Genomic DNA, 18856 nt, shown 5'->3' with positions numbered 1-18856 from the left:
TCTTTGAAGGTTAGGACAATGCTTTTTTTTTCATCAAGGATGCTTGCTTCATCTCGGATGTCACATGATGAACCCATGTTTCATCGCCTGTAACAATATGCTGCAGGAATCGCACTCCCTCCTCATGGTACCACGTCAAGTGCATGAGAGACAATCCCATCCTATTGGTCTTGTGAACTTCTGTGAGTTGCTTCGGTACCCAGCTTGAATACTTTTTCATGTACCCCAGTTGCTCATGAACGATGTTGTTCACAGTACTGACTGAGATGTTCAGTCCTTCAGCAATGTCACTAACTCAAATGTGTCTGTCCTCCTGAATCAGACCTTCAATGTTGCATAAATTGTCATCTGTGGTGGACGTGATTGGCCGGCTGGGTCGCTGCTCATTTTGAGCGTTTGTCCTGTTGTTATCAAAACCTGTTTCCGTGACTTAACATTAACACCATACACATTGACAAGTAAGCGATAAATTTCAGCTGCTGACGTGCCCTTTAGACGCAGATATCTGATCACACTACGCACCTCAATGTTTGACCGTATTTCAGCCAGCCCCGCCATCTTGCAACTGATGTTGGGACAGTATTACTGATATGAGGCACAGTCTACTGGCCGTGAGGGGACGCAGTAGTCTACCTGCTCTGGCCTGGTGGGAAATTAGAAGGAAATAGAGAACATTACACAAGTGAGAGGTCTTGTTACTTTACTTATTGAACCACCCTAGTATATGACAAGATCAGTACTGTATATGACAGTATGCTTCCTATTACAAAGGAAGAGTATACCAGGGAATTTAGCTGAACTGCCAGTGATTTCTGTGTGACGTGCATTATACATGGACATAAATACCTTCATAAAACCCATCCTCATCCATATCTCCATACACATAGAGGTATTTTCCTGCCACCAGGGGAAGTTCTGCCTCTGGGTTTTCATTTGGTCCATCAAAGGGATTATAACTGAGGTAAAATAGAGCGAGGGGGGAGAAGGGAAAGAGGTGAAGAGGAATAGATGGGGATAGAGATAATACATGATTAGATAGGTGAAATAGCTCTGGTGGACACATTTCCATAGAAGGTTCACATCACTATATTCATATCTGCTTCCTTGTCCCATCTCTTACATCTGTGTCTCTTAAGTTATCAACTAAACTATTCCAATGAGCAACATAAGGCAAGGTACACTTTGTAGATCACATAAATAATAAACAGAAAACAAAATACAGAAACGAGCGTCAGGTAATGTTTATTGAAAAAAAACCATATACAGTAGGGGCTGATGCAGAGTGGGACCTATGTCTTCAGGTGCGTCTCTCCGTAGATGCCAGAGTGTTTGTGTAAAGACCCGTGCTTAGGATTATTATCATCAACATGAAACTTTGCAGTGTGCCAGCAAAATGGATAAAGGTACCCCTGAAAAATGTCACTCACAGCTCTATGCTATGACAGGCTGGTCTGGGGCCAATATAACATGGAGCCCCCCCTGTAATAATGTCTACCAGCCCACGCCTGTCCAGTACGGGGGACAAGAGCTGCATGTTCTTGTCAGTTAACATTGTTTTATTATTATTCCTAATGGACTGTCAAGGTGGAAGAAAGAAGGGAATAAACGTGTGGGGGAATTTTTATTTTCTGTAAAGTACTTTTGCCCCAGTGCATGTGTATTTTTCTCTCATTTATTACAGGTGCACCTCTCAAGCCGGCCAGCCAGAGTAACATAGTAGCGATGGAGATCCCAGCCTGCGACCTCCGTCGCAGTGCTGGGATCGCAAATGTAGCAGGGGGTGTCATACATCTCCTGCTGCATGTGCATAATAGCAAGGACGTATTGGCAAAGTTGCCTGTGTGCAGCTTTGCAGTTGAGATCCTTGTTGAATCACCCTCTTAGTCCCAATTGTAGTTATCTGTGCTCCTGTTACACAACGGTGTAAATCTCTGAAAAGCCTAACCCATGTCTGCTCCAGAATAACAAACCAGCATACGCGTAACAGCAGACATACAATACCTTTCTCATCAGTTTATTGTTGCACAATGTTTCATAAAGATCCCCCGCATATTCTCCTTTTATCTTTAAGCATCCTGCCTTATGTGGGTACTCCAGTAAAACATGATTGCAAAGCACATTATTAATAAAAAAAAGAAATAAATAAAACAACAGTAATAAAATAAATATTTAATTGGAACATATGGCAACTGATGGTAAAAATTATGCCAAATTCTACGAGTGCCCACCTCTAGTCTAGCACTTGTTAGTACTGTATTTGTCCATTTCATACTGTATAATACTATCTGATTATGCAGGTAAAGCTGGAGCTAGGGAACTGGTGATTACCTGTAGCGTGCAATACAAAGGTGGACTTTCCCAGAGTATCTTTGCTTTGAGGTATTCGTATTCTGTTTATTATCCATCTGGAAAACACACAGACAGATGATACACATGCTGATACTGTATCTGCTTTGGGCTATATCACTCTGGTATTGCACATCTGGACTACCTATGGCGAACATACAAAGCTTACATCTGAACCAAATCTGTGTCTTGGGCTGCCAGATCGGGACCTTGAGAGGAAAGTAGGCTTCACTGATAACTGCTCTGGCTTGTCCCCGGTGATTTGGAGTGGCCGGATAAATTCAGAAATCAAAGATCGGCTGCCAGTAGGACATTCATGACCTGTGTAAAAATTGACAGCTACATTTCAGGAGGCTACAAAAGAAATGATCTATCAGTTTTCAAATATGTCAACAAAACTGACTTAATCCTCAAAACATATTCAAGCTGATTTATGTAAAAAAAAAAAAACACTTGTTTCCTTATCTGTATTATATACTCAAACTGTATGCACTGTCTTAAGCAGGAAGTTTATTTCCCAAGATACACTGCACAGGAATGCTGTTGATTGAGTGAGGCTTACAAAGCAAAATACAGACAACATTTTGTCATTGATTAATTATTTGCAAATGTTATAAAATACCCTTTCATTCCATTCTAAAAGATTTAATTGTTATGAACTACAGACAGTCCAGGTTATACATTTTAGCGTGAATGCAAAACTATACAGTACAGTAACCCATAGCAACAGCCTGCATTTGATTGGTCTAATGTAGTGGTACTCAAACTCGGTCCTCAGCACCCAACACAGGTCACGCTTTGCAGGTCACCCAGCAGGTGCACAGGTGTACTCATTACTCACTGACACATTTTAAAAGATCCACAGGTGGAGCTAATTATTTCACTTGCGATTCTGTTAGGAGACCTGGAAAACATGCACTGTTTGGGGTCCTGAGGACCAAGTTTGAGAACCTGTGGTCTAATGGAAGGTAAGATACTAAGCAAAGTCCCTGATTGGTTGTTATAGCCACAAACAAGTTTACAACCCCTTAACCACAGTCTTGTAATACTGTAATCCATTTACATTTATATGCCACACATACGGTACAGGCAAACTCACTGATTTTTGTTTGCAGTCCCTTAGGACTGCATACAAAAATTCATGAGTCTGGGGTGAGATCAGATCACAAGGGTTACGGGGCAGTTGGTGGCATTTCCACGCCATTGCAATGGAAACTCGGTCCTCTTGATCCTAATTGAATTGACCCCTAAGTGTATAATTGATAATATGCAACATTTAGCATGAATGATGTCATGCAATATCGTTCGTCGTTGGCAAAAATCTGTCATGTACATGACAGATATCTGTCACCGGGAGTGGATTTTTTTTTTATGTTTCTATGAATTTTCATTAAAAATATCGTTCGTCGTTCATTGTTTACCGCTTCTAAACTTCCAGATATTTCTAATATCTGGCAGTGATAAGCGATAATTGACCAACATGTTGGAGAGACGAAAGACATAATTTATCGGCCACGGCTCGGTGGCGCATCTGTCATCGTTCACGGCCTATCCATTAGCAGATAAATTGAACGACTGAACAATATATCGTTCAGTCTTTCAAATTATCTGCTAATGGATAGGCCCCATTAGATCTGTAATATTGTAGACCAGTTATGAGTCAGAACAACACAAGAAAAATTCAAATTGGATAATACGGTTGTGTGCTTATTAGCACTATTGAGTTGGATACATACTGTACATTAGGGCCGGATTAAGACTTGGGGGGGGGCCTGGGGAAACTGAGCCCCCCCCCCCCACAATATACCCCACAGTGCTCCCTCTATATGCCACACTGTGATCCCTCTATTCGTCATACTGTGGCTTCCCAAAATAAAAATAAATTATGTCCATCAGTGAATATGCTGTAAAAAGTTATGTATCAATAAAGCCTTCACATTGTTCTGTTTATTCCAAACATAACACAACATGTTGCGGGATTCACCTACTAGCTGTGCCCAAGTGAATTTCTGTGTGCACTACAATGACGGTGATTCTCCGATTAGCAAGACTAGTAAATACAGTAAATAACACTTAACTCGTCTTTACTGCAGATCACTAGGTAGAGTAATGGTGTGAATTCTTGTGGTTTTCTCATTTGCGTGTCTTGTGTGCAGCAGGATTGGGGGGTCTTGTAGAGCAGATGTTCTTCCTAGTTCTTTTGTACAGGTCTGGTAAGATATCCCATGCGACTGAGGAATAGTATCCGGGTTTCCGATCATCATGAATGGATGGACAAAGGAGCACATTGTAAAGACATAAAAGTGTGGGATGAACAGGAAAAACACTATACCGGGTAATGGGGGTAGAGGTACGAGTGGCCTAAATGGGCAAAAAAAAGTAAAGGCCAATTAAGACTGCAGTAATAAAAGACAATATCTAAGGGCGTTACCTAAATAATGCTCGTCAGGGGTGGCTGTGGAATATATTTTTTATCTTTCCAACTTCTATGAGTTTATTCACTACATAACTAAAGGCTAATTGTACAAACATGATTTTAGAACATGGAATAACAACCACCCCAAACCAGCTATTTCTAGATATCCCTCTTACTTATTATGTTATTCTAGTATCACAACAGTCTTAACTGTATTTCATATATTTACACCATTCACACCTCTCTCCCCTGGGATAGGACATTTCCTGTCCAACATACACACTGACTCTTCTTTTTACATTTATTCACAATTTACACATTTCTCCATCCACTGTAAATGGAACCTGGACATCACTCTTTACTGTATCACTTGGGTCATCGTACCAGACCTGGACCAGCCAAACAGGAAAAATACATACTACATAAGATGTATACAAAAATATACAAATAAGCTTACTGTATTAGGCAATTTATAGAGGGAGAGAGAGAAAAGGTCCTGCACTCACATCCCAAATGTAAACAACTGCTGGGGTGCTCATAAAAGGGTTATTATGCCAACTGTATAGAACAGTCCCCAAATCTACACATAGGTCCTCCATGGAAATTATGGCACTCACCAGACTAATATCTAAATAACACAATAACACAGTGCATTTATTGTCCAAGCACTGGTGCTCTGCTAAATCTATGCTGAACCTATGCAACATTGATAGTGTAATCTGATGTCACTGCCCTTGACTAAGGTTCCGGGTAGGACCGAAATGTTGAAATAATTTGGAAATGAGTGTGGGAATTTTGTTTTCTTATTTTAATAAATATTGGCAATTTAACATGGCACGTAATCTAGGAGTTGTAAGATTAATGGGTAAAGTCTAAAATGAGTAAATTACACAAAAAAAGTTTTTCCCAGTGCTACCAATTACAGTAAAGATAGATGGCCTGGTTTAGGGATGGACGTAAGTACAACAGGAGTGCATAGCTATAGTTTTGTCGCACTGTGCATGAACATTAAAATGTGGATGGCGTTTAAGTAACTTGCACTTGTGTCCCTTTTTTTACCTGGAGATGCAGTTTTGGTGCAGGAAGTGCAAGAAATGTGCAAAAGGGTATGTACAGTACATGTAAAGGTAGCTCACCCCATTGAGATAAAGTCTACTAAGACCTCTTAGGAGATTTACCATTTGAGAGTCCCAAAGGTTGGGTGATGACAGCATTAGCATAGTCATAGAAAAAAACTGTCTTTTCTCCGATCTACAATAAGAAACCAGCACAAGAGAGGGCATCAATAAGCGTAGGTCTTTCTGCAAAAACAGCAACCAGCACAGGCTGTGCCAGGCTTGACTGGTCACACTATAACAGGGAGCCGCAAAGTAGCAGAAAATATAATAATAATACATACATTTTCATATGAACAAATGATAAATATGTGCATGGGGCAAGAGCTTCTGTGTTTAACATCCATTTGTATAACAGTATGACAGCAGAGGTATGTCAGGATGTAGTTAATAGACCGGCGGACGCAATCCTACCGGTCTAAATCCTGACAACAACCTGCCCGACAAGGGACTTAAGATAGGCATCAAAATGCTGACGCCTATCTTAATCCCGACACCGGAAGACCGACCCCCACCATCCCGATCATCCTCTGACGGTTAAGTATAACACAGCCCGGGGATGGGGTGGGGTGAGGTTTAGGGACACCCGAGGGGACTTAGGCTTAGGCACCCCCCCGGGGAAGGTTAGGGTTAGGCTAGGGGAAGGGGGAGTTAGGCACTAGGGGGGGAGGTTAGGGTTAGGCACCCCCCGGGAGGGTTAGGTTTAGGCACCTCTGGGGGGAGGTTAGGGTTAGGCACTAAGAGGGGAGGTTAGGGTTAGGCACCCCTAAAGGAGGGATAGGGTTAGGGGGGGAGAGGAGAGGGTTAGGGTACTTGCCAACGCACGTCGGGATCTTGACCTTTCGCACTGTCACTGTCGGGATTTGAACCGGCGGCTGTTGAGCCGCCAGTATTTCAATCCTATTCCGGTATGTCAATGTACAGAAGATTAATGCTGTAAATGTATATAGATATGAGTAGAAATGGGTATACACTATGCAATTCTTAGCCCTACATGTCTATGCCTGTCAGATAGGGCCGATAATTATTTAGTGTGTACGCAGCACCAAAGCCCAATGGTGGCTATAAAACCTTTCGGATCAGCTTCAGATATAGCGTGTGCTGCAAACACTATATTGGTCCTGTCATTTTGGTATCATTCAAAAAGTACAGTGTGTATATGGACCTCGGCCCGATGTCTGCTAATTAATTAGCATTCCCCTATGGAGGCGAGACGATTTGGAATTAAAAGGATCGTTTAGAACTAAACTACTATTGGGTAGTGTGTACAGTATATATTGGCAGATTTCGGGATTGTTTTGGTCGATCTGAATGGCTCTAATCGTTAACATTTGGGCAAGATCTTCTAGTGTGTAACCAGCTTTAGTGGCTTGTACATTAGCACTGATTATTATTTTACATTTTGCAAATTCAATTTAGTACTGATGAATTAATTTAACTTTATTGTATTGATATGGTCAGTATTCTGCTAAGGTGTGATTGTTAAAAAAGCAATGCACACATACAGTACAGTACTGTAGTTAAGTATCAGCAAGTGTGTAACATGATTATGTACTGTACAGTTGTCATTGGAGATCAGTTCAAGTTTAAGGGCGAAATTTAAATTTTATTTTTACCATGTGGCCCTTGAATAAATGTGTTGCTCCTCCTAATAATAAGTAAATGACAACAGCAATTCAAAATAAAAAAAATACCTCATGGAGAATAATTTTATCATGTCTCATTGCTGTATACAATTAGAAAACAGAATATAAAAAAATACCTCATTTGTTCCTATTTTTAAATGTACTCATGAAATGTTATTAAAGCGAACAGCTGTGTAATGTTTTAATAATAACGTGTTTTGAAGAAAGAGTTAATACCACTACCGCAAGTAACTGATGCAGTGAGGTTCTTATGACAATGACAGGTTATGGGACAATTCAGTAAATGGGATTCTGAGTTACAGGCAAATACAGTAAATTAAATCATAGGATGAAACTGCGCGTATGGTTGTCAGCTTTTTGAACCTATTCCCACACTACCACATTCATTTTACAATGTGCCAGAACTCTAGCAGGTTGGCAGGAGAATAAAATACAAGTCAAAGTGAAATAGATTAATTACACCCACGTAGTCTCAATGCAGCTGGGAAAACACTACAGATCTATCTGGTGTATAAATATCCAAGTTGTAAGCTAGAGCCCGTCTGCCACTCAAGGCCAGAGAAGACTTTGGGATGAAGCTTGTGGGGTTAGATTTACTAAGAAGCGGCTTTCGGAAGTCAGTGATTTCGATCCAAAATTTAAAATGGCAATAATATTAAATGCAAAACCAGGCAAGTTTGGCATTTAATATTACTGTCATTTTAAATGTCAGATCCAAAATTGCTCGGGTCAATTCTTAAAACTTGTTCAGAAGCTAACTGATGCTTATATATATATATAATTACATATATGAAGCAAGAGGGTAAAATACATTGTTATACTAATATTTTATGGCTCTATTAAACATTAATGTACTGTATTAACCCTTCCCCCCAACTATATTATAACAGCCACTCCCACATATTTACAGCAGAGGCCTAATGAAATATGAAATAGCTTTATTGTTTAATCAGCGGTGGCCCTCAACATATCTGTAATAAATCGCCAGAGTATGAGGTTAGACTGTCACTCACTTTCTGCCTGCTCAGTTAGAGAAGCACGTCCAGTAAAATGGCATCCTACTGCAGAAGGGTGAAAGAGAGTAATATGGACATATTAAATGAATTGTAAACAGTAAGTTCATGTATATTATTCTTTCATATATTAATAGCAAGTATTATTATAGTTCTATAAGGTTTAACTGGGAAAGTGAAAGCTAAAGGCACATCCTTTAATTCCAAAATAGCTGCCCCAAAGCTTGCAGTTCAGAATCAGTGCCAAGACAGGTGCCCTGTGCCACAGTTTTCTAGATTGTTCCTTTGTGCAGCCTAGATGATCATGTGGCACATTATATGATAATATACCATGAAACAAGTATTAGCAACCTAAGAGTGCAATACACATACAATGAGAACTGACAGTATAGGAATAGAAACAAAAAACATTAAAGGTCTGGATACAAGGAACTAACTCTTCTACTGTGCTTGGCACCTTCATATGGGAATAAGCTTCCCTAAAGGGCCCTGAGTTATAGGTAATGCCACAAGAAGGTAGAAAGAATGTATGTTCACAAAGCGCATCATGTTTATGTATCTAAATCAGGTGGACTAGCAAAACCAAAAACACAATCATAACAAGTAGCCACACGGACAATGCATAGGATCTTTAGCTTTGCTCCTGAAAAATGTCAATATGAAGGATATAGAAGTTCTTAGGGACTATGGGCCTGATTCAGCTTTGGAAATAGAGTGAGATTTAGCACTTAACTGATCATCTTGGTGAAACCAGGTTGCACTGCAGGTGGGACAGATGTAAAATGTGCAGCGAGATTTAGATTTGGGAGGGAGGTGTCCAAACTGACATCTAAAGTGCAGTATAATAATAAAGCTGTGCCGTATTTGTGGGCTACATACAAAATCAAATGTATGCATTTACACCCCTTGCATTGCAACATGGTTTGCCCAGGTACACAGTTACTGTGAGTGCTTTCTCACTCTATTCCCAAAGCTGAATCAGGCCCTATGTTTTCATATGTAGTCGTAATGGGCAGTGTAAAGTCTCAATTATACCTACACTATGCATACTTCCAGGAGCCACTAGAAAGTACAAGGTAGAACCTCGCCACCACCTTCAAAAAGAAATAGGTATGAAGTTTGAATTTCCTGGAAGTGAATACAAGAACTCGGCCACACAGGTGATTTTCACTCACACAATCTCAACAGATGACTCGCATACTTTCCTATGTGCTCCGCTACACAATTGATTGTTATTGCTTTGCAGTATGATGATCACATCCAATGTAATCTCCGTACATAAACATCAGGCAAAAGGAAGCCATTAAATGCTCACTGAAATCAGAGAACACAGGAAGGGCTGCATGAAATTATGCCATGATTCAAGTACCTATTCTACTATCTATCTATTGGTCCATTATTAGTACATAACTTTGCTACATAGATAAGGTAATTTTTCCATATATAAATAAAGCCACAAGTAGCAGCCAATGAATGCCTTCATGTTACTGGAAGACTAATTTAAACAGATCATTGGATTGTAGGACTTGAACTACAGGACCAATGTGCCTCTCCAGGCAATACACAGTTTTGTGTAATGACCTGAATTTTTCTGTCTTTCTCAGTTACAATCATTTTGTTTCAGATGGGATCACATTTTGAAGGACAGGGTAGTTTCTTGTGTGTTGTTTTCTATTTGAAATCAACCATATCAAACAACATAGGCTACAAAACAGTAAAGTTGACCCCAACCAATAGCAAATGTTTTCTTTTTTTTGAAAACCTTTCAACTAATGCTGGGTACACAAGGGACAATCTTTTCAGCGAACGATATCGCTGAACGATCTCCCTTGTAATTCCTGGTGTGCTGGATGAATGATATTGTTTATCCACACACCAAATATATCACCAACGATGAACGACCAACGATCGCAAACGCCTATGGAAAATGAACGCTATTGGCCAGATTGGCCTGCATGCTTGCCCGATGGACAATATCGTTATCGTCCAGCGTGAGCGCGCATCGTTGGTCTTTCGTTGCATACACGTTGAACGATATCGTTAAAATATATCGTTCCGTGTGTACGCACCTTAACTCACCCCTGATGCAACAACAATTCTAAGAATTTGTGTCTTCCATGTAGTATCTGGCATGGGGGAGGCTTTAACTGTGAGATGGAAACAAACAGTTGTGTAGAAGAATAAAATACTTTAAAATTGATAGTTTAATCTCAAGCACAGTGGAAATCTTGAAAACTGTACTAAAGAAGAAATGAGTTCTAACCAAGGGATAATGATGTTTATGTACTTTAGTGAGACTAGAAAAAGAGATGATTTCTTTTTTGTCACGCACAGTCAATTAGACAAATATAGCTTGATGGTTAAATTATACCAATAGTAATCTACAAGAGGATGAGAGGTCCATATTAAATTATCCCATACAGATCACATCTTAAACACAAAGAACATATCCCATACTGAGGTCTGAGGGGGAATTCAATACTCGGCGATGTGGTCCTGCAATGTTCAGCTGCACACATCCTGAGAATTATGGCAGTCCAACTTTGCTAATTTCCATATGTACCTCTACAGGGCATTGATGTGTCCTCATACACCTAGCCTCAGTACGCCATGTGGCACGAGACGCCTGGCATGAGTGAGCTGTTCCGGGCAGTGTAGTGTGTTTTTTTTTCCTCTTTTGGTTTAATGTGCGTCTTAGTTGCAATGCAAAAAAGAGGCTTCAGGGGACTGCACTGATTAATTTGATATGCGACACTTGTATATCTGTGTGTGAGTCTGAATCTGTACAATGAAACTTGGCATATAAAAAATCTACAGCTGCTGCATTGTAGCACCTGGTATACAGATTCAGGCGCAGTAGCACACATATATTCAAGTGTCACATATCAAATCATTCAGTGCAGTCACGTGGCGACTAAGTCGCACATTCGAGCAATAAAGGTGCAAAAAATGCTTGGCGCATGCCGGGTTGCATGGGAACTGGTGTGCCAAGAAGGGCTGTTTGGTGGGACTGCGGCAATAGTGTATGAGGACACATCTGTATGAGGGAAAATTGTCGATGTTGGTGGCAGCAATGGACTGGGATTCTGACAGTCATGACAGCACTTTGTAGACATCTCCTGGAATTGAATTTCCCCTAAGTGTGAATATAAATCTACTACTGAGAAACATATTGCTAGGAAGCAGTAGCATCACCAGGGCACTAATATTGCCAGTCCTATCAATTTACTAAAAACGAGGTACTTCATGACGGGCACAAAAAACCTGTGGCTCTACAGGTAACACTACAAGTCCCAGCAAAACCTGACAGTTACTCCGCTGGTAGAGAATGCTGTGCCTGTAGTTTCACAACGCCTAGAGAGCCATAAACTGTCCAGGCATGGGCCTTGTCACCTGTTCCTGAATGAACATATTGGTTGTAATCTTATGAATTATTTTGAAACCTTCAAGATGGCTGCCTCCATGGTATGTATGAGACAGGTGCACTTTTAGTGTGGCTTTTTACACTTTTAAATTACAGATGTGTCCACATACAGTACATCTATCCTCATAACACATGACCGTCGCGTGACTCTGTAGCGCAGAACGTCATTTCGTGAAACTTTTTCACTTAAAATGAGTCTTATTCGCAAAGTAATGTGAATAGGACACACAAGCAGCTTTTGCTGATTAAAAGGATATGCGGCATGCCTAAATTGGACTGCGGGTATAGCTGCATGCGACATGCTAGGTTACAGTGTCACCGACTATTATTAACCCTTTCATTGCTTTAGCATAACATATTTGATGATCATTTTCAATTTCAATTACTCAAAATCTGTTCCAACTCACCTTTTCCAATTGAGGTGGCTATTCCATTCATTAACTGTGAGAGAGCCTTATTGGGGGAGCCTGGTACATCAGAATTAAAGATCACGCTGCCACTCAACAAGTCAATTTTTCCAGCTTGTTGACGGAACTTTTCCAGCTCCCGAGAGAGGAGATTAAACTGTTCGCTTTGTGTCCGGCATTTCTCTTCCAGCTCTCGAACCTTGGCCTACAAAAAGGTGCAGCTCTTTGAATAAAATGAACAGTTTTCAATCGAGAAATACTAACCAAAAACGTGCTTAGTTGCCTACAAACAGTAGAGACAGACATTTTGTAGCTAAAATACATGGGGATGTAACTCATCAATTCACTAGGCGGCAGTGCAATTATTGAACCAAAAAGTAAGCCTATAAAGAATTAGTGAATGCCTAGTGATTAAATAGGTTTCATTTCTTACTGGTTAAGATTTCAAAATGGCTGCCTTCACTGCATATATGTGATGGGCATAACAATGGCTTGCAATAGACTTCTTTTATAGGGATGGAAAATGCAAAGGACAAAAAAATAGAATATTTTAGATTTCAACTGTGGAGTCCATGATTTTTCTAGTTTCTTGCTTATACCATATTGAGTAAGAAAGAGCTAGACTTTGGATTCCTAAAAGTGATTAAGTTTGTAATATTACTTATATGTATTAATATAGAGTTTGGTTCTCTAAAGCTGCGTATCCACTTGCCAACTATAGAAAGACAGAACGATTACGGCATCGTAATCGTACAGTTGTTCCTGATCCTCTGTAGTGCCTACACTGAACGATATTTCATTCGGTGCAGGCACCCTCCCTCATCCCTGAACATGGCCAATCTGTCGCTATCGGCAGATTGACTGGCATGTTCAGGCGATGATTGATGACGGAAACGACCAGCGGGAGCGCGCATCGCTGGTCGTTTCCGACATTATAGTGCACGTTTAATGATCAATTGAACGATTACGACGTCGTAATCGTTCAGTACAATCGTCTAATGGATATGCGGCTTAAGAGTGTTCAATTTAGATTAACACTAAAGCTGGGTACACACTTGTCCAATCCTCAGGAGATCAGACCCCAGATCAGACAGTTTATACAATTCTTTTGCAGTCCTAGTCGTAGATTCCACATCCAATCAATGCGTATACACTTGTCCAATTTTTCAGCAGATTTCCAGTCTGCCTCTGCTGTGAGGTCTTGTGAGCGTACACACTCTACCAATGTCTGACAAACTAGCTGGTCTGAAGTTATATTAGATGAGAATTGGACAAGTGTGTACCCACCCTAAGATAGTGTTCAATTTAGATATCTCCCTTTATTTAACTTAAAATTTACCCTATTAATAGGACCTCACATTCTTTCACTTAACAAAATACTGGCGACTGTACCTAAACTATTGAACTGCACTGAAAAAATATAGTTATTTTAAATGCAAATCTACAGTAGGACATATACAGGTCACAGAAAGCCTTACAAAAGGACATGAAGTTACCAGGCCAGTTTTACCAGCATTGTAGAGCTATAGGTAATGCTTGGAATGATGTGTACAACCTGCCAGTACATCTTGCAGAATGAGGCATAAGCGTTTGTCACAAGGCAAAAGAAGTTAAAATCCTATTAATAGGAGACTTTTAGAGATGGTACTTTATGTCAAAACAGCAATAAATAAACATGTACAGCATTCAAAATTCCTTTTAATACAAAATACATTATTACTTTAAAGATCTATAGCTACTGCAAGCAATAAAATCATAAACAACCTCTAGGAAATACAGAGAGCTGTTTGAATTCAGGTCACCACACCTCTTCATTTCCCATCTCTTCTATAGAATTTTAATGAAAATCCCACTAATCCTTTGTATGTGAAATTGAATATATTCTATCCAAGAAATAACATGGCTATTATACTACTTTGCAGCCTCATTCACATACTGTCTATTATGCCAACAGAAGGCAAATTGAATGCAGCTTGACTTAAAGCGGAACTAAACAGCAAAATTAAAAAAACAAAAACAAATAAAAAACATCTAACACAAAACTCCATTATGACCTCTGACAAAGAAAAGGGCACTCTACATAATAGGATCAAACACACATTCTGTAGCAATGAAATGCTTCGTGTCTGCTTATTAAACAGTGTGATACATATCCAGGTAATGGAGATTAAAGGTCAGTCTTATCATGTCTGCTGGGCAGCTTATCGATCTAAGTAAGAGATTCATTTATTATGTTGACTGAACTTCTACTGGAATATGTCAGTGTTTACTTCATCCTCCTCTGCAACATACTGTAGCAACATATTCTTGTCCAGGTTTAGGTTCTCTTTAACAGTCTCTTTTGACGAAGGCAGAAATAAGTTGATAATGTTTACATTAAAAGTGACTGAGCCATACAGAATTTTAGGACATTAAATTACGATATAAAATCCAGTGATTTAAAATTTTCTTTTTGTAGACTAAGGGGGGGATGCAATTAGACCCGTTAAATGAAAATGGGTGATAATATCAGGCTTTATCGCCCGGGGCTATTTAATTAGAGCTCCTTTTTCACATGAGACACAAATTAACAGGCATTAACACATAGGATCCATGAAAAAGTTCACGGACCTATGCCTTAATGGGGTCTCTTCACCATGCTACTTATCGGGGATTTCTTTTCGGGTCTGATCAGATCATTGAATAGCCCCGGGGGATCAATCAGCACGTGGTAAATTACAGTAGCTAATTAAATTTCCCCCTAAATTACTTCAAAGCAAGTGAGAAATTCAACAAGTAAAAATATTTATTTTGCGATCATTTTATTTGCTGGCATGTAGCATCCAATGGACTTTTTCAGTTTAGCGTGTGGCAGAATTGTAGGACTTTCTTTTCTAAATAGCTACCTGTAAAACCCAATGTGAGTTTAACTGAAATAAATAGGGAGAAAACATTTATCTAGTTCATTTTGTAAAATGTTGTTCTGACCAACTTTTGCACCTGTCCTTTAGAACAAAAAGGTTCTTAACCTTTTTAAGTGTTTGCTCCTACCCCTTCAATATTCATATTTTTTTCTAATACCCCTTGTCAATTATTAAAATTAATGAAAATTTTCTAGCAGAAAATTAAGTAAATAGGTCCATAGGACATAAGCCTCATGGAATGTGACACCTACCATCCTAAAACCCAGTATTATAAAAATGAAAAAGCACCTAACCCAACCTCTATGAACAATTTACCAAATATAACTAAATCCGCATATATAGAATAATCACCCACCATCCCATTCCAGACTTGCTTACTTTTGCAAACAAATTTCAGGGAGATGACAGCAGGTCAAACACATCGCCAAGGGGGTTTGCCATGCTCTGCGCTAGGGGCGTATATATCTCCACCCATGGGGTGTATCTATTTCTTTATCCTTCTACATAAAAAGTCATAATTCAGTATATGACAAATATGTGATATTAAATGTATTTAAAATATATATACCCGACTGGCTGTATAACAACTCCTGACAGGTTCCCGGGTATAGACAGACAGAGAGGGCACTTCCGCACTGGATTAATATTGTATATAGAAAACCTAGAACCACCCTTTTGCAATACTCTTTAATTTCAGAAATAAAAGATTCTTAATTGGGTGGCAGTGCTACCCGTGAGACATGTTCCCAGGTATATAGAGAGCTGCCAGGACATGCCATGTCTAACTTGTTAACTAGCATGGGGAAGTGGGAGCCAAGGGTCCTTGTCTTGTATGTGAGTGAGAGGGTTTGCATTGATTTGGGAATCTCTCACACAACCAGTGAGGGTAGGCATCCTTGCCCCAATCCCAATGTCAATGTCAATAATATTAAAATCACAATAACTTCATAATTTTATTCACATCAAAAATCGCAGAAATATATACTATACTTCAACCGTAATACGCAGTACAGACAGACACAGTGCAAGTGGCTCTTGTTGTTGGAACAGAACACATTCACAGTAATACACACTGTAGTAACAATGCTAGTGTATGAAACCAAGTGGGGCTACACATCTTGTACCCCCAGCTTGAACGTGAGGTGGCCTTGGTTAAAAACCGGAGCTGTAGAAGGTTTCATACATCTTCCCCACAGTGTTTATGACTACAGAGCACACAAGGTGACTTGTGCCACAATTGTTAGAATTAAGCTAGCTCTATCTATTTTAGTACCACTTATTGATTAACTCCGGAAGGTGATCTGAATTCAAACATACAATATTTATAGGCTGTTGAACCATTCTTATAACTTAGATGTTTAATTTCGTAATTGTGTTTAGGAATGGGGTTTGGTCCTTTCTCTGCAAACATTGACCTGAAAAATAATCAGAGCCAGAAAATTGGACAGATGAGAAGACAGGGAGATCCATTAGATGCAACCTACTTGGACACTGCAAACAAAGCTGAACTTAGCCAAATAAAGGGAGTCATGTTTATCATCTCTTCACACAAGGGTTCACTTAGGATGGTATATGCCCTGCTGTAATCATGGATATAATAACCTGTACAATATCTCTAAGGGGAACGTATAGGACATTAAAGAATAGGAAAGAGTATGCCCAGTGGCTGAGACCTAAATGCTAATCACTGCCCTCTGTGCAGAGTAAATAAAAGTGTCCAAGTAGGTGTGTCCTGAAGTTTATTACAATTAACGACCATGTAAACAGCATGCCCAGTTTTGTAAACATCAATGACACAAACCTGTTATAATTGGTCTACGTGGATGGCTGAAGAAGATGGTGCAGTTAGTGCGAGCCCTTAATGCCACAATTGTCCATGATGGCGTAAAGGCACTTACTGGAGCACTGCATATGGCAGAGGAGTTAATAAATCACAAGGTATCCTCTGCCAGGGTCAATCATTGCCTACAACAAGCATGTTTATAAGAATGATTCAACGTCAGGGAACATGCACAGACGCAGATGGATGTGGCAGGACAACAAGTACACATTTGAAATACCTGCATGCTGTCCAAAGTGTTCTGGGTGAAAGGCAAAGCAATAAGTCCAGACAAAACACAATATCAAAATAAAAGAACAATCCAACAAAAAGAACACAACAGTTTATAATGCACAAAAGATCACATAAAATTAAAAGTTATCGGCTTGTAATGCATGCATGACACACTGTAGTACATCAGAGAACGGCAGAGAGCCTAATATAGCCACCATGAATTATTCAACAAAATACATATTAACATTTTGTTTACCCAGGACTGGGCAGTCATACCATTAGTAGTAAAACCTAGGAGCCAATGATTAGCGGGGTGACTAAAATGCAGAAGTGCCATAATGTCAGGTATACAGTGGGCGAGATGCAGGAAGGGGAGAAATGCGCTCAAACCCCGAAAATGCGGGTTTCACCACATTTCTCATATGCACCAAGCCCTCCGGGACTTGGTTGCGGTGGGTAACGCCATCTTCCAGACGGCATTACTCATAGACGCCTATGGGCTTCTATCCGCATAGTGCTGATAGAGGGATCTAATCGGATCCCTCCCAGCACCTCGCCGCAGAAGGACGCTGGAGGGGCTTCTGAGTCATAGACCCGGAAGTCCCTCCATCGCAACAGGCCGCTCTTACCGACAGAGCGCTGGGATGTTCATGCATACCAGTGTTACCAACGCCGGCATGCATGCGATCACTAGTGGCATGCATCGTGAGTGCAATGCATCATGCATCCCGCCCAGTGTCTTTAATTCTCCTCACATGGAGTGCCAGCCAATTACATGAAGCTGCCAGCAGCTAGTCCTCCGTGTCTGAAACTGAGTGTGGCACTTGGCTATGATGACACAACTAAGCACCATACTCCCTCACATCCTGCCTGCTAAGGTTATAATCAGAAGGAGTGAGGGCACAAAGCACAAGTGGAGGGGAGACATTTCCAAGGGGGAGGGGCTTCATCTAGAACTGCCCTGTGTTTACCATATTATCTAGTACTATCTGACCTTTCTAGTTTAAATGGACTAAAACAACTGCCACCAATATTGAAGCCTTAATTGATATAGACATAAATATACTAGAATGTTGAATACTTTCTGCAGAATATATTGTGTGGCATTTATTGTATGCTGTGTCAGGTGATAGGCTCCTTGCATTCTGACATCAGAGACTCGAGACACGAAAGGCTGAGTCCAGGTTGTACCTGGTAAGTGTGATGATGGGGGAAAAATAATTAGATGCAGTGATTTACAGAAGATAAAATACCAATTATTGTAAATGAGACATTATATCATCAAACTTTTTAATGTCAATAATAATTCTAGTACAGATAAGTTACTTCTTGTTATACAAAAGTTTTCCAATGAAGACTATGGATGACATCATAACTCACTGATAATAAGAAATAATATCAGAACTCACTGTTTTAGAACATTACTTACAGGAGTGTGTATATATATATATATATATATATATATATATATATATATATATAGAAGCAGTAGCATTTTAAAAGAGGAGAGGGCCCATGTGCAGACTCAGGGCC

At 39.9% G+C, this 18856-nt stretch overlaps 1 protein-coding gene across 6 annotated transcripts in view; it reads right to left on the bottom strand.

The window, feature by feature from the left end:
• The window catches only part of RIMBP2 (RIMS binding protein 2), a 575178-nt gene that overhangs the window by 105563 nt on the left and 450759 nt on the right, over nucleotides 1-18856 (bottom strand). For 3 of the 6 annotated variants that reach the window (XM_088482101.1, XM_088482105.1, XM_088482103.1), the window contains exons 11-14: nucleotides 12368-12572; nucleotides 2516-2667; nucleotides 2329-2405; nucleotides 847-956 (exon numbers count right to left, since the gene is read on the bottom strand). In XM_088482101.1, coding sequence (XP_088338227.1) covers nucleotides 847-956; nucleotides 2329-2405; nucleotides 2516-2667; nucleotides 12368-12572 — 544 coding nt within the window. Of the gene's footprint in view, nucleotides 1-846; nucleotides 957-2328; nucleotides 2406-2515; nucleotides 2668-8536; nucleotides 8585-12367; nucleotides 12573-17330; nucleotides 17352-18856 lie in introns of all 6 variants that reach the window. The other 3 variants (XM_088482099.1, XM_088482104.1, XM_088482100.1) reach the window with 2 other exon arrangements.

This window comes from Taudactylus pleione, unplaced genomic scaffold (genome assembly GCF_031769625.1).
Source record: "Taudactylus pleione unplaced genomic scaffold, aTauple2 ptg000282l, whole genome shotgun sequence".
NCBI lineage: Eukaryota > Metazoa > Chordata > Amphibia > Anura > Myobatrachidae > Taudactylus > Taudactylus pleione.
The sequence above is the reverse complement of the archived record's forward strand: the minus strand, read 5'-3'. Positions and strand labels throughout refer to the sequence as shown.